Source organism: Lagenorhynchus albirostris, chromosome 3 (genome assembly GCF_949774975.1).
Source record: "Lagenorhynchus albirostris chromosome 3, mLagAlb1.1, whole genome shotgun sequence".
NCBI lineage: Eukaryota > Metazoa > Chordata > Mammalia > Artiodactyla > Delphinidae > Lagenorhynchus > Lagenorhynchus albirostris.
Genome location: NC_083097.1, coordinates 33,799,370 through 33,813,990, shown reverse-complemented (window position 1 = coordinate 33,813,990; position 14,621 = coordinate 33,799,370). Strand labels below are relative to the sequence as shown.

Sequence of the window (14,621 nt, the reverse complement as noted above, 5' to 3'; positions counted from 1 at the left end):
ATTAGGTGGCCTGGACTAAGGAGGCAGCAGCGGGGATGAGAAGGTGATGAGGACATAGGAGACAAGCCCGTGGGGGACAGGGAGGGAGCATATATCAAATGCCTAAGAAAGTGTCTGATGCATGAGAGGTGCTCGAAAACATGAATTCCCTTTCTTCCTTTCTTCCTAAGCCAATATCCATCCCAATATGAAAAAAAAAACATAACTGTTGAGCTTGGACCCAGGCAGGCATTTCGTGTTATACAGAACAGAGGCACGAGTCTAGGCCTTGATCTTGGAGCCATGGTAACTCAGAAACCGGCTGGGATATGCAACTACTCGTGAAAAGGAACTCATTTCCTCTCAAAGATGGTTCTACCAAACATCATCGGGCCATTTAATACTGGAGGAAGTCGGTTGTGAACAGGAATGTTTTCATACACACAAACTCATAATCATGACCATCTTGCTTGGCTAAAGCCCCAGATAATGCTCCTGGACTTTACTCAAACTTCTAACTTTTCACCTCCCCTGCCTGCCTTTTCATTCATACACACGGAGAGACATATACAACCAAACATTGTGTGTAGTTCTTGTTTAGAGACCAAAATTGCAAAGTTTTTCTTTTCTTCACTTGTTATTGACTACTCTTGATCTTGAAACATGCAAAAGCAAAAGACAGCGTTCATAATAATTCACCCTCTGTGTGAAGTAAGTCAGAAAGAGAAAAACAAATACCATATGCTAACACATATATATGGAATCTAAAAAAAACCAAAAAGGTTCTGAAGAACCTAGGGGCAGGACAGGAATAAAGACACAGACGTAGAGAATGGACTTAAGGACACGGGGAGGGGGAAGGGTAAGCTGGGATGAAGTGAGAGAGTGGCATGGACATATATACACTACCGAATGTAAAACAGCTAGTGGGAAGCAGCCGCATAGCACAGGTAGATCAGCTCGGTGCTTTGTGACTACCTAGAGGGGTGGGATAGGGAGGGTGGGAGGGAGGGAGACGCAAGAGGGAGGAGATATGGGGATATATGTATATGTATAGCTGCTGATTCACTTTGTTATACAGCAGAAACAAAGCATTGTAAAGCAATTATACTCCAATAAAGATGTTAAAAATAATAAGAAGAATTCACCCTCTGTATGGATGCTGTGAGGCACCGGGTATTCAGCACAGCACTTAGTACACAGTGATAGATTTCCTGAATTTTCAAGCCTAGCTATTCTTTGGCAGACACAAGACTTAATTCTATGATACATGAAATGTATGTGAAAGTACTTTACAACATATCAAATGGCATATAAACATTATGCATTATTTTTCCTTTATGGGGTATGATGTAACTTCATGTTTGGAGAGGAAATTGCCTTGGCAGGCCTGAAATTTAATAAATAATGAAATGATCAAGAGATCAAGGGAAGTTTACTTAAAGTTGAAAGGTGGTGTCTATGTCCTATTTTAGTATTCTCTCTGGTTTCTATGGCCCCAGTCACATGCTAACTTTGTGGAAATCCCAGTGGTTTCTATTATCCTAAAACCAAGAATAGGTGTCCAGATATGAAGTGAGGTGGCTGATGACATGAGTCTTTCTGGTTCATTCTCAGATTGTCAGTAGACTCATTCCAAGTGAAGAAATGCTCATGTTCCTGGGGGAAACCCCGGACGGTCTGGAGAGCCTCAACCCCACGTGTACAAAGGCATGTGGCATCTGGATGATCGCTGCCCTGAAGGAGCAGGGAGCTGCTTTAGAAGATCAGGTGAACCAAGAGCCAAGCTGACAACTGAGCGGAATTCTAACACTTCTGAAATGCCAATACCAGAAGCAGGTCGCCACTTCTCAGTTGGTCCTCTGATGGGCCACAGGCGGGAGTGCGCACGGCCTCAAGAGGCCTCAACAGAGACCCAAGTTGCGTGTGGACAGCCAGGCTCACACTGAGTGCCTGTCTAGGCACTCAATTGCTTCTCTAGTCTGTGATGATAAGAACTTTACAGACTGCCACTCTCTGGTCAGGGGCATGTGGATCATGGAAAACTGGGTTGTGAGGTCTGCAAGGATGAGCGTGACCTTGTAAACGAATGCCTTTAAGATGGCCACTGAGGGCCAAGAGAATTTTCTAATCCCACTGCCACTCTGCGAGCTGCTCTTGAACACCCCTTAGGTATTTTCTGGTAAAGAAGGCTGTCATTGGGGAATTGACTGAAAGAAAAGTCTCAGTCCCTCCTACCAACTGGACAGCAGAGAGAACAGGATTTAAATTCAGGAAGCCTGGTTAAGAGCTCCAAACGGAGATACTCTGTTCTCTCTCTTAAAGTCAGAAACAGAACACCAGCAGTTCAGAGATTGAGGAGGAAAAGAATCTTTAACTCAATAAAGGCTTTCCAAGGGGAACAGGAGGAGGAAGTTATGGTCCCCATAGCCCAGAATCAACCACCCTAAATTTAAAATTTTTCCAAAGCATGGCTTTTAGAAATGACCTCTGTGCTAATTACTGTCCAATCAGCTTTTTTCAAAATCATTCATTGAGTACATACTACGTGGCAGGCCCTGGGCCAGTCATGAGAGAATCAAAGGTTAATAGATTTGGAATGTCCATGTATTTGTGTGTTTAGCATAAAAGGGGAAGTTGTTCACACACTAAGTAAAGGCTTATAAGAGGGACCTAAATCCTCTCCAAAAATCACTGAAATGGGACTGTGTGGTATTCATGTTTGCAGGATATTTATGATTAAGGAATTATAATTCTGAGAAAATATTATATTTACCTAAAAGTGTCTATCCAAAGTAAGCGGAAAAAATTTCCACTAGAAGCAAATGTTCTTTAGCATGGAGACATGCCCTTGCCCATGTCAAAAGCCAGATGTGTAATATCATTCCCCACTGCACACAGATTAACACCCAAACTCAGAAAGGTGGCCCTCAATGCCCTTTAGCACCTGGCTTCATCTTTCCTATCAAGTTATCTTCCTTTTATCACCTTCGTTCTTTCTTTGCTCCAAACTGGACCATTCTCCTATTCCATAAACCTTTTCCACATTTGCCTCTACCATGCTCTCATGACATTTTTCTATATAGAGTTTATGTTTTTACAGCCATCACATTCACAGCAAAATGGAGCTGAAGGTACAGAGTTCCCGTATACCTCCTGCCTCCACACTACCCACATCCCACATCACAGTGGTACATTTGCTACAATCGATGAACGCACATTGACACATCATATAATCACCCAAAAGTCTCAGTTTACGTTAGGGTTTAGTCTTGGTGTTGACAAATGTCTAATGACACGTGTTCACCACTGTAGTATCATAAAGCTTAGTTTCACTGCTCTCTAAACCCTCTGTGCTCTATTCTCATGGTGTCTGATTTTACATCTTTACCTGTGCTCTTCCTTCTGATGAGGATGACCTTCCCCACCATCTCCTCCTTGCCTTTTGGAATTGCTATATATCCTTTGAGACCCAGACCAGATGTCCCTCCACAGTAACCTCAGTTACTTCTGGATTCCCCTATCAGTCCTGTACCTCTTGTACACCATTTGCCATACAGAGCCTTCTGCATAGCCCTTGGGTATATGGCTGATGTCCTTTATGAGACCACCCATTCCTTTTGAGAAAGGGCTACATCTTATTCATCCCTGGTAAATGCCCCACAGTGCCCAACACAGCACCTGGCATAATGCAGCCTTTCACTAAATGTTTGCTAAATTGATTTAAGAATAAATGCCCAATTTATCGATAATCGTCCTGAGCAAGAGATAGGCCATGTGTAGAATCAATTGCTTTTTTAACATTATTTCTAATTCATCAACCACCGCCTACAATATGCTGACCGTACGTGACCTAAGCCATCCATGTAGAGGAAAACTGGCAACTCAGTGTTTGATTTGGCTTTTTCTTTTTAGCTGTCGGAGATCTTGGGCATAATTTACCATCACATGCCGGTCCTCAGACAAAAGGAGGAAAGTTTTCAGTTTATGTTGGAAGCCATCTCCCAAATAGCCAGCTTTCACACGGATGCAGTTGTTGCCAACCTTTTACAGAAGCCTCTGCCCTTTGACAGGTAGATTCTAACTGAGTTGGTCCCTTTTCCTAGGGAAGGCCACTCTGTAAGGTATTGGGGAAGAATCTGTGGTTTGAGAGAAAGATAGCAAACAAAAGTTGAAAACACCTCACCTGAATAATTTCAAAAATGGTGTTTGAATCACAGGTAATGGTTTTCCAAGTATTTTTCAAATATATGTCCTCACTGGATGATGAGAGTTTTAGGAGTGTGTGTGTGTGTGTGTGTGTGTGTGTGTGTGTTTATTTAATAGGAATAAGTGAGTATTAGAAAGTGAATACTTCTTCCCTTTCTGGTTGCCTAACATGAATCTATATGAGAGGTTTCTGTCTTGATGGACATTAGCAAACCTCAGCAACCCAAGGCCAGAATGCTAGATTGTTAAATAAAACATCCTTATTATCCCAGGCATGCTGGCATGTCCATCCGTCCTTGCAACTGTGATTAGTCATAATGTGGTTTTAGAGTGGATCAGATGAAAAAGCTCACATCCCAAGGAGTAGAGCCTTATCGGCTTCCTGCCGTGCTTCCCTAGTGAGACAAAGACACCGTGGAAGGCTCTGGCTGAGATCCCAGCCTCCAGTGGCAAACTCTTGCGAGCCTTAAGAGACAAACTGGAGAATGAGTTAGAAGATGACCTCCCGGGGACAGAGGCGATCTCCGTGAGTTGGACAAACTGCCACCTGCCCGGGATGCCGCCCCACTCCATCCCACCTGGCACTGGGTGATGTAGCATTAATCGCACTTCTTCCCCTCTCATACCCCGGGTTTAAATCAATTCCAGTTTATATTGGACAAATATGGCAGTGATTTTGTCTGCAGCTGATCATGTTCAGAAGGAAATTTCTCATCAGCCCAAAGAAAATCTGTGTCTCTGTATTTCCAAATTAGTCTTCAAGATATCCACTTGTTATTGAAAGACCCCAATACTGGTGCCCCCTGGAGTTTGGAGTCGCCCCACACGGTAGCCCTGAGAGAGAAACACAGCAGGAGTTAAGAAGTTTCCAGACAAATAAATCCTCCCTTTTCTATGTGCTTTTACCGCAAGTGTGGTCAACCTGGAAAGCAATCCTTTGTAGAGAAAACAAACTGGAAGATCAGCCCTGCCTGACCACAGGGTCCTTTCTCCCCTCAGGTGGCCTGTGCAATTTGTGAAGTGGTGTCGACAGGCACCCCTGTCGCAGGCCTGTACCCAAAGCTGTTCGCCCTTTTCCTGAAGCTGGTCAGCTGCACACTGGGCCAGAAGATGCCCACGTCGACCCTAACCCGCCGCCGGCGGGTGATGCAGCAAGGGGAGCGGCAGCAGATCGCAGACCCCTGCAGGTAAACAGCCAGGCAGAGAGGGACTTCCAGAGCAGTCCTGACCCGACTCCAGAAGGGGCTGGCATGGCCTCAACTACCCGTGAAGAAACAAGGCCCCTCCATCCTTGAGCCTCGTAGCTCTTCTTCCCTGGGTACCCGGCATAGTTGCCCAGAACGGTCATACAACGAATAAGCAGTTATGTCCTCTTCCCTAGAGGGCCCAATCCGCTTCCTTTGTTTTCTTTCAATGAGACCTTTCAAGGAAAGTTGGAATTCTGTGATTTTCAAGGCCACCAAGGAAAGAATATAAAATAAAAATAAATACCACATTTCCTCAAAGCTAAGACTTCTCCAGTTGAAGGAAGCAACATTATTTCGTGTAACATTGAGAAAGGAAAAAAAAAAAGAGTCCCAATTAAGTCATGAATCAGTGCTTTCTTATACTATTAAATTTGCATTTTATATTGATCCAAAAAGCTCTTTGAGGATTAGTAGGTATAGTTATCCTTTATCACACTGCTCTGCTTTCCTGTTTTTTTGCATTAACTTTTTGTTCCGATGTCAAATCAACCTTTTTTTTTTTTTTTTTTTTGCGGTACACGGGCCTCTCACTGTTGTGGCCTCTCCCATAGCGGAGCACAGGCTCCGGACGTGCAGGCTCAGCGGCCATGGCTCACGGGCCCAGCCGCTCCACGGCATGTGGGATCTTCCCGGACCAGGGCACGAACCCGTGTCCCCTGCGTCGGCAGGCAGACTCTCAACCACTGAGCCACCAGGGAAGCCCCCAAATCAACCTTTTTAAAGACATTTTAAATAGCAGTTAGGCTCAGCACATGTAGTTCCAATAGTACATGTAACTTTACTAAAATGCCCACAGCTCAGAGCCATACCTAAATCCATGCATGTACACGCATTGTATACACAGGCAACAGCAACTGCATCACAACTACTGTCTGGCCAACAATTGCAACGCACTGTCCATTGCGAGATGCATCCTGATTTCCAAGGTGCTGTTTTGTTTTAGAATCAGTGAAACAACCTCCATTCATCCAGGAGTGAGCGAACATTGTAGGGAACATTTTTTTAAAAAAGAAACACAATGTGCTATATTTATTCTGTAGAATACAGTGTTTACGAGTGACCAGATCCACACATATCAATACAGAGCCCCAAGACATAATAAGTGAAAATACAGAATACAGACAGCTTGATGATATTTATTAAGGACTTGGGGATTCACACTTCCTTGCATGGTACTGACTGACTTTTGTGGTGCCAACTGTCTCCTTCAGGCTCTCGACTACAACTCTGAAGTGTGTGCAGGCCCAGGCCACGAAAGAAGGGCTGGCCAGAGAATCTGACGACGGGGACAACATGTGGACCCTCCTCAGCAGTCCCAGTAGGCACCACACAGGAGTCTGTGCACTGGCCAGGTAATGTGCAGATACTCCAGAACTGGATACGAAGGAAAACACTGAAGACAAAGTAAAAATGCAACGCAGGCAACTTCACTGACAGCAATTGATTCAGTAAGGACTTAGAGTCCAGGAGAAAAAAACAGGGAGGAAAGAGCAAAGGGGTTGGGAAGAGACAGTAGGATCAGCCCCAAACTCACCAACCCCGCAGAAATTAGTGATACAATGAACACTTTTAGGCAAACTACACTTCAGTCGGGCACTTGGATAGGCTATTATAAAGTTAAGCCTTGGTGCTCTTTCCTTTTTAACATTCCTTTTTGGATCATTTAGTTTCCTGACAGAGAAACAGAACTAAAGTGTCTTCCACTGTTTAGAAAGAAAAAAGCCTCTGCTACAGTGGGAGCCTTGGTTTTCTAGGAGCATGGCAGCGTGGCAACACAGACTCATTCCGGACATCACGGAACAACTCTTCCCATCCCTGACCTCCTCCTCGGAGAACTACCGGATAACGGGCGCAGCTTCCTTCTCTGAGGCAAGGGAGCACAGCCATCCCAGCAGGCTCGTTCGGACCCAGTGGCGTATTTCTCTCAGGAGTTCAGTGGGAATTTGAGCCACAGAAGAGGGACCGTCTCTGGGATCTTTGGCAATGGAGAGATCCAGCTATTGCCAGAGACACAGTACCTGAGCAGAGAGAGGGAGAAAGAGAGAGGAAAAAGAACCCAGCCTCATCCTCTTCCTGCCCTGTGGTCTGCAGACATCAACTCCCAAGACAGAGAAGGGTAGAGAATCAACCTGGAAGGGACAAAACAAAATGCAACCAACAAATATATTATGGTCCTTTCAAACTCTGGGATAAAGGCTGACCCAGCCAATGCAGAGAAGGAAATTGTCAGTAACTCCTGTTTTCCCTGCTCCATGTTTCCATTTAGATTAGAAATACCTTCTTCACTAGGTATTTTGGTTCTCATCACCACATAACCTTGACCTGTGGGGTGCTCACTTCCAGAGCTTAGTTCCCGCCAGACATTTGAATTCACCCGAGGGCTCCCTCCTCTGCCCCACAAGCAGCTGGGGCCCTACTCTTTAATCATAGCTATAATGCCTTTGGAACTCTCCTGAAGGGCGGCCCTCCCCTGAACTAAAGGGGAGGAGTGTGTCGCTTTCGGCTCAGGAAGGAGCCAATCCTTCGGAAGCACGGGAATCTACGGGACGTGCTGATCTTGATGGATCAGGGTGCCTGGGGCTCCAACGCCATTCTGAGGCAAATGGCCATCCGGGGGCTCGGTAACAGCGCTTCTGGAGCCCCTCACAAGGTAAAAGGAGTTTGGGGGGCTTGCAAAATAGTCCATCTAAGTAGAGTTTTAAAACCCACACCCTGTGGTTGCATAGAAATTAAGTGAAAATCCAAATAAGTCGCTGAAGTGGTGGCTCTTGGGTTGAAGGACATGTGACCCTCAAAGAATGTCAATCCCCTCATCTGGGGTCTCCTACCCTATTCCAGATACACATAGAACAATTTTCGAGATTAAGAGACCTTATTTCAAAATAGTAAAGAAGCACAAGCAGATAAAGTTAGAATCTATCGTCAGAGGCCTCTATCACCTGGCCCGCACCGAGGTCGTCTGTGAAAGCTTGAAGGCTCTAAAAAAGATCCTGGAGCTGCTCACAGACCGAGATGTAAGCTTCTACTTCAAAGAAATAGTGCTGCAAACAAGAACCTTCTTTGAAGACGTAAGTGAGCCTGTTCAGGAATCTTCCCTCCCCAGAAGTGAGTGCAGGTAGTGCTTATAGCAGAAAGAGGTTCAGGTAGTGCTTGTAGCAGACCAGCTTGGTGTCCATTTGCATGCCTTGGCCTGCCCTAGAAATCACCTGCCCCAGAGGTCACCTGTCCCAGGGATCACCTGTCCCACAGATCACCTGTCCCACAGATCACCTGCCCCAGAGGTCACCTGCCCCAGAGATCACCTGCCCCAGAAGTCACCTGTTCAATTCCTATGCAGCCTGTTGGCTTCCTGTGTGTCTGCCTGAGGGTATTCTCTGGCCCAGGAATCATGATTGGTTTGAGCAAGGTGGGCCGGATGTGTTGGGAAAGGACCCTCAAACAACAAGAAAAGAGAGTTTGTAGATAAACTCCCTGGCTTCCTCAACCCCTCAGAAGGATGGTGCTCCACTTGCCCATAGGGGTACCACACTCACTAATGTTCCCTTTCGTAGCTCTCCTCTCTTGCCTATCATGCTTCCTGGGCCCACCTCCCAGATAAGTGACTTACACCTAAATCCCCATCTCAAAGTCTGCTGCTGGGATGAACCGGTTTGCAGGGTACAAATAGAGACATAGATGTAGAGAACAAACGTATGGACACCAAGGCGGGAAACGGGGTCGGGCGGATGAACTGGGAGATTGGGATGGACATATATACACTAATATGTATAAAATAGAGAACTAATAAGCTGCTGTATAAAAAATAAATAAAGTTCAAAAATTCAAAAAAAGGAAAAAGAAAGTCTGCTGTTGGGGGTACACAGCTTATGACAGTACTCCCTACAGGGCTAGATGTTATTGCCTCCAACACTACCTTTTCCACGTGCAAGATTTCAAAGACTCAAAATGCTCGCGCAGTTGATTTCATCCAGGAGTCAGTATACTGCCCCATGGCTCATCGGCCAGATTCGACCTGGAGCATCTTTTTGTAAATGAAGTGTTATTGGAACACAGCCATGCTCATTGGTTACATATTATCTATGGCAGCTTTCACACTTCATCCCGCAGAGCTGATTAGTTGTTACAGAAACCGTGTGGCCCGCAAAGTCTAAATTATTCACTGTTTGGCCTTTTACGGAAAAAATTTGTCAACCCCTGACATGGTTTATAGCCCTCATTTAAAAAAAGATCAGTTGGGCTTCCCTGGTGGCGCAGTGGTTGAGAGTCCGCCTGCCGATGCAGGGGACACGGGTTCGTGCCCCGGTCCGGGAAGATCCCACATACCGTGGAGCGGCTGGGTCTGTGAGCCATGGCCGCTGAGCCTGCGTGTCCGGAGCCTGTGCTCTCCAACGGGAGAGGCCACAACAGTGAGAGGCCCACGTACCGCAAAAAAAGATCAGTCAACAACAATCCTAGGCAAAGGAAGGTCATTTTTCTTTATACCTTCTGGGAAACCAGATTTTATTATTTCGTTTTGGTTTATTCACTGACATCAATGTAAAAAATCTATTTCATATCTAACTTAAACCTATTTTTTATGATCTAAACCTGCCTGCTCCTGTTATGTGGTTAGAGGAGATGGAAATTTCTGGCTGCCTCCTCCAATGCATCCTTCTTAAACATTAAGGCTCTATTAAATTACCTATTCACCTGATAGTCTCCAGACTGAAAAGTCCTTATTTCCTTCATTATTTACCATAAACCTAATTTTTCAGCTCCTTAAATATTTTACAAGCCAGTGACTGTGTTGTATCCCTAAATGAGACCTGAGAAGTATTAAATAGAATCTAAAGAAAAATTGCCTCTCAAATCCAATCTTTTCCTATTTATTCACTCCAGATTTTTTTAATCTTGCCATTTCTTCCTGACTCTTTAGCAATTTATTAACTACACCAACCTCCAGACTGCAGTCTGCAACACTCGCCCTCAGTCAAACGTCCTCCAGCACTGTATTTTTCAGTTTCTCTCGTTTCTGTACTAGCCTAAACCTGGCCTTTGAGAGCAGTGTTCTGCTGGTTTCCAACTATTTTCTCCAGTGTACCAATATTTACTTTTAATTCTCATCTTGTCCCCAAAAATACTTACTGGGCTCTCACTCAATTTAGTATCTTCTGTAAAATAATGAAGATGTTCTTTTTTTCATTACACAAATAATTGATGACAATCTTTAACAACAAAGGGTTAAAGTCAGCCCTACAGAGCCCCATCTGTTAGGTTTCCCTGGACTGTTGCTGATCCAATGATAGTAACTCTCTTGGATCTGAGCCTCCAATAATCACAAGTCAATCTACAAGTTTTGTGGTCAAGAGAATATTTCTCAGTCGTAATGCATAAGAAAAAAAAGAACAACTAAAGTCTATCTGGTTGTTAGGTTAGACCTTTCGCATTCCTAATAGGTATCGATTTCATCACATTTGCATAAACGTAAAGTTTGACAAAAATTGAGTCTTAGTCATGACATGCTATTTACAGTCCTGTAACGCTCTCTTTCTGCAAATATATTCAACTATGATACTTTGCCCCTATATTTTCCTGTAGATTCAGCATACAATTCTGTAATCTCTAAGTTTTCCCTTTCTTCTCTTCAATATTTAAGTACTTTGTTGAAAATCTAAAAATATGGCTACACTTTGAACAAGTGGTAGAACAGAAAGTACTGGCTGCTGCCCCGTGCTCTAGGACCTGCTTACTGCTATTTCCCACGCTGGCCCCTGAGTAAAACTTTAATCTCTCTCCCAGCACCCAAAACACTTTACCCCTTCTCTTTTCTGTTTTTTCATCATCCCGACTGGTTGATTCTCCCTTGACCTATCATTAGGTCTTTGATTTTAGAAAATTCAGAGGACTCTTTTTAAGTAAATACCTCTCTACCTTTTAGATACTTTGTTACTGGTTTGCTTTCTTTTTCTAAAAAGAGACCTTTAAAATATATACCTTGACCTTACTCCTAGTACATTTAAAGAACAGTTCTACTTACACTTCCCTTCTATGAGGTCACATCTCATGTTATTCAATTAACTTTTCTAGCCTTTTCCTAACAAGCCATCTTTATTCTTTTATGGAAGATCTTTGTTAACTTCCTTTTTCATGGCATTTTTGTGTATGTGCCCACTTCTCACACATTTTATTTTGCCATTGAAACAAACTCCTCTATCTTCTCCCCCTCATATTCATAGGAGTGCTTTTTTATTGGCCCTTGTTTGTTGCTAATCTGAATAATATTCTGGGGAATTCCCTGGTGGTCCAGTGGTTAGGGCTCTGCGCTTCCACTGCAGTGGGCATGGGTTCGATCCCTGGTCAGAGAACTAAGATCCTACATGCCGCGAGGCGCAGCCAAAAAATTTTTTTTTAATTTTTTAAATAAATAAATAATATTCTGCTACTCAGAATGGCTTTTCCTCTCATCCCTCTGCCTTTCTACGAGTATTTGAAACTAGTTTTCTAGATACCCCCCAAAAAAAAGAATACTTCCAGAAAATTCACCAGAACTCTGAACCATATCAACGAAGTGTCTGAGATAATAGAAGGCCATCTTTCTCCACCACCTTACCCTTTGGCTCTAAAAAGCATTGCCATACTCTGGTTCCTCTTCACATCACATACATCCTTCATCTTTTACTAAAAAGCACTGCCCACCCTCCTGGACAACAAGCAAGGCAGTTCCATAACTTCACATACAAGAGTAGGGCTAAGCACTTGTTTGTTTATCTGCTCTCTCTCTCTCAGACACAAGGCCCACATTTCTGAGCTTCCTGTAACCCCTTTGGAAAGTATTTGGGATCTTGGAGAAGAGTCCTAGGCCTTGGGCAATTTAGATCAGAGGCCCCATAACTCCAGGCTAATGACGCAATCAGGCTAATTTGTACAAAGCACAGAACAAACAAGCGCCCTCCCCGGCCTTGTGCTGCCAGCACTCCCTGTTTATTACTCCTGTGGTCACATTTCCCCACTAGCTCGTCAGAGTCAGAAACCAAGTCTCCAGCTCTAAATTCATGTCGTGTGGGTAGAGAGCTGCTGGGAAATGAAAGGCATTCTTGGGACACCCAGGGGCTATGCCAAAGGTGCGCCAGGGCTCCAGCCTGCCTCTACGGAAGTGGGAAAGGGCGGGTAAGGTAGGGGTACCAGCTGGGAATGGCCTGTGTGGAGGACTCACCCACAACACGTATCTGTCAGCACAGGAGCAGGAATGATGTGAGGCTGACTGCCGTCCTCTTATTTGAGAATCTGGCATCCCTAACAGGAAGAAGGTGGAAGATTTTTTTTTGCTGAAGAAATAAAAAAGAGCATGATTTCATTCCTTCTCCACCTCTGGGATCCCAATCCCAGGATTAGAACTGTAAGCGGCCCTTGTACAGACACCTGCACCTCCTCCTCTCCCCATGGCCAAGAGGGTGCCAGGAAGCCCGGTCTAGCTGGACCGGAAGCCAGGTCTGAAGGCACCACTCGCAAATGAACCTGAAAACCAATTTTCCCATCCTGGGTGCTCTTTTGCCATCACTTCCCGAGTTTGCGCTTCCATCTTTGAAACTGGGAAGGTGGCAGCACTGTCTGTAAAGCCCTCACATCACTGACTTTTACTGCTCCTTTCCCAACACACAACCAGTCAGTGTGTCTTCCCATCTGGAAGGGGAGCCAACATTATGGACTGTGTTGCAGGAAACTGTTTTTCAGGCTTGCCGTGATGTCCTGATCATCTGCATTCCTTTTCTGGGCCTCCAGGAACTCTATGGGGTATTAGATCATCTCCTTGATGGTCAGGATCTACCAAGGGCCAGGGATTTCTACAGGCAATTCTGTGTGAAGCTGGTGAGTGTGCAGTAGGTGCTGCTTCCAAAAACATGCAGGCCAAGAGTCCAGGCAAATCCCAGAAGGCAAAGAGCATAGCAAGGAATCCCAGCCAGAGCCAGAACCATCTGGGAAGGACAGCAGTGATTCTGGGTATCCTGTCACATCACCTTCTGCTCTGTCCCCAAGTCCCAACTGGGATCTGTTCTCGATTCCTGAAACTCATCTGTTGATTAGCCCTATAAGCCCCAGTGCCACCCTGATTAAATTTAGAATGAACTAGCCATAACACACCTTCCAACAGAACAATTAATGGCTGTATGCGTGCTCACTCCTTTAGATGTGAGCACACATCTAAAGGGCCTATAGGATGCTGAATTTCGTAAAGTGTCGCTTCTCAGTTGCCCTCTTTTCTTTTTTAATTTTATTGAAGTATACACCTACACTTTACATTATTGTGTTAATTTCTGCTGTACAGCAAAGTGACTCAATTTTACATATATATATTCTCTTCATATTCTTTTCTATTATGGTTTATCACAGGATATTGAATACAGTTCCCTGTGCTATACAGTAGGACCTCGTTGTTTATCCATCCTATATAAGAGTTTGCATCAGCTACCCCAAACTTCCAGTCCTTCCCTCCCCTCCCCCCTCCCCCTTTCAGTTGCCCTCTTTGTAACACACATCTCTTCCAGGCAAAGAAAAACCAAGAAATCCTGTGGATCCTCCACACACACTCATTCACCTTCTTCAGCAGCAGCTGGGAGCTGATCAGGAGCGTGGCCACCAAACTCACAGGTGAGGGCACGTCCACGCTCTCCACTCACAGGTCTGCTCTCTGCCATCCAGTTTTGCTTTGCCTGGAAGCTACCCCAGCGTGAATGCCGATATGACTGGGAAGACCAAAAAAAAAAAAAAAAAAAAAAAAGAAAACAGGAAAGCCAGAAAGAATTCATTTTACATCTTACAACATCTTCCCTCAAAAGAACCTGTTCTCTTTGCAGACTTACAGTAACAGCTTCTGAATTGCCAACACTCACTTTCTTTCCATCAGACCATTCTACATGAAGGACCTACTGGGTCCTTCATGCTTCTTCTGGTTCCAAGTCATTGCTCCTTCTTTTCCCCAAGTCTTTGATCCAAGCCTGCTGCCCCTGCCTAAGTGTTTTCCTTTGCATCATCCCTTAATATAAACCATAGTCAACCTTCTAAGCTCAGTTCGAGCTGACAGCTTTAGCAGCAATGTGATACTAGTGGAAAGTGTGTGGGCGTGGGGACCAGCGGACCTTGGCTCTGCTGTGTAATTCTGGACAAGTCACTTAATTTCTCTGTGCTGCCTCTCTGTCTGATCTATAAAAT

General features: G+C 44.6%; 1 protein-coding gene across 1 annotated transcript in view; it reads left to right on the top strand.

Annotated features, from left to right (window-relative positions):
• MROH2B (maestro heat like repeat family member 2B) overlaps positions 1-14,621 on the top strand; it is a 67,473-nt gene that overhangs the window by 51,730 nt on the left and 1,122 nt on the right. Inside the window, 12 exon segments of the mRNA XM_060146295.1 lie at positions 1,597-1,749; positions 3,895-4,052; positions 4,588-4,714; positions 5,188-5,375; positions 6,647-6,787; positions 7,190-7,303; positions 7,938-8,094; positions 8,330-8,503; positions 12,648-12,731; positions 12,733-12,810; positions 13,146-13,280; positions 13,958-14,060. Of these exon segments, the coding sequence (XP_060002278.1) occupies positions 1,597-1,749; positions 3,895-4,052; positions 4,588-4,714; positions 5,188-5,375; positions 6,647-6,787; positions 7,190-7,303; positions 7,938-8,094; positions 8,330-8,503; positions 12,648-12,731; positions 12,733-12,810; positions 13,146-13,280; positions 13,958-14,060 (1,612 nt within the window).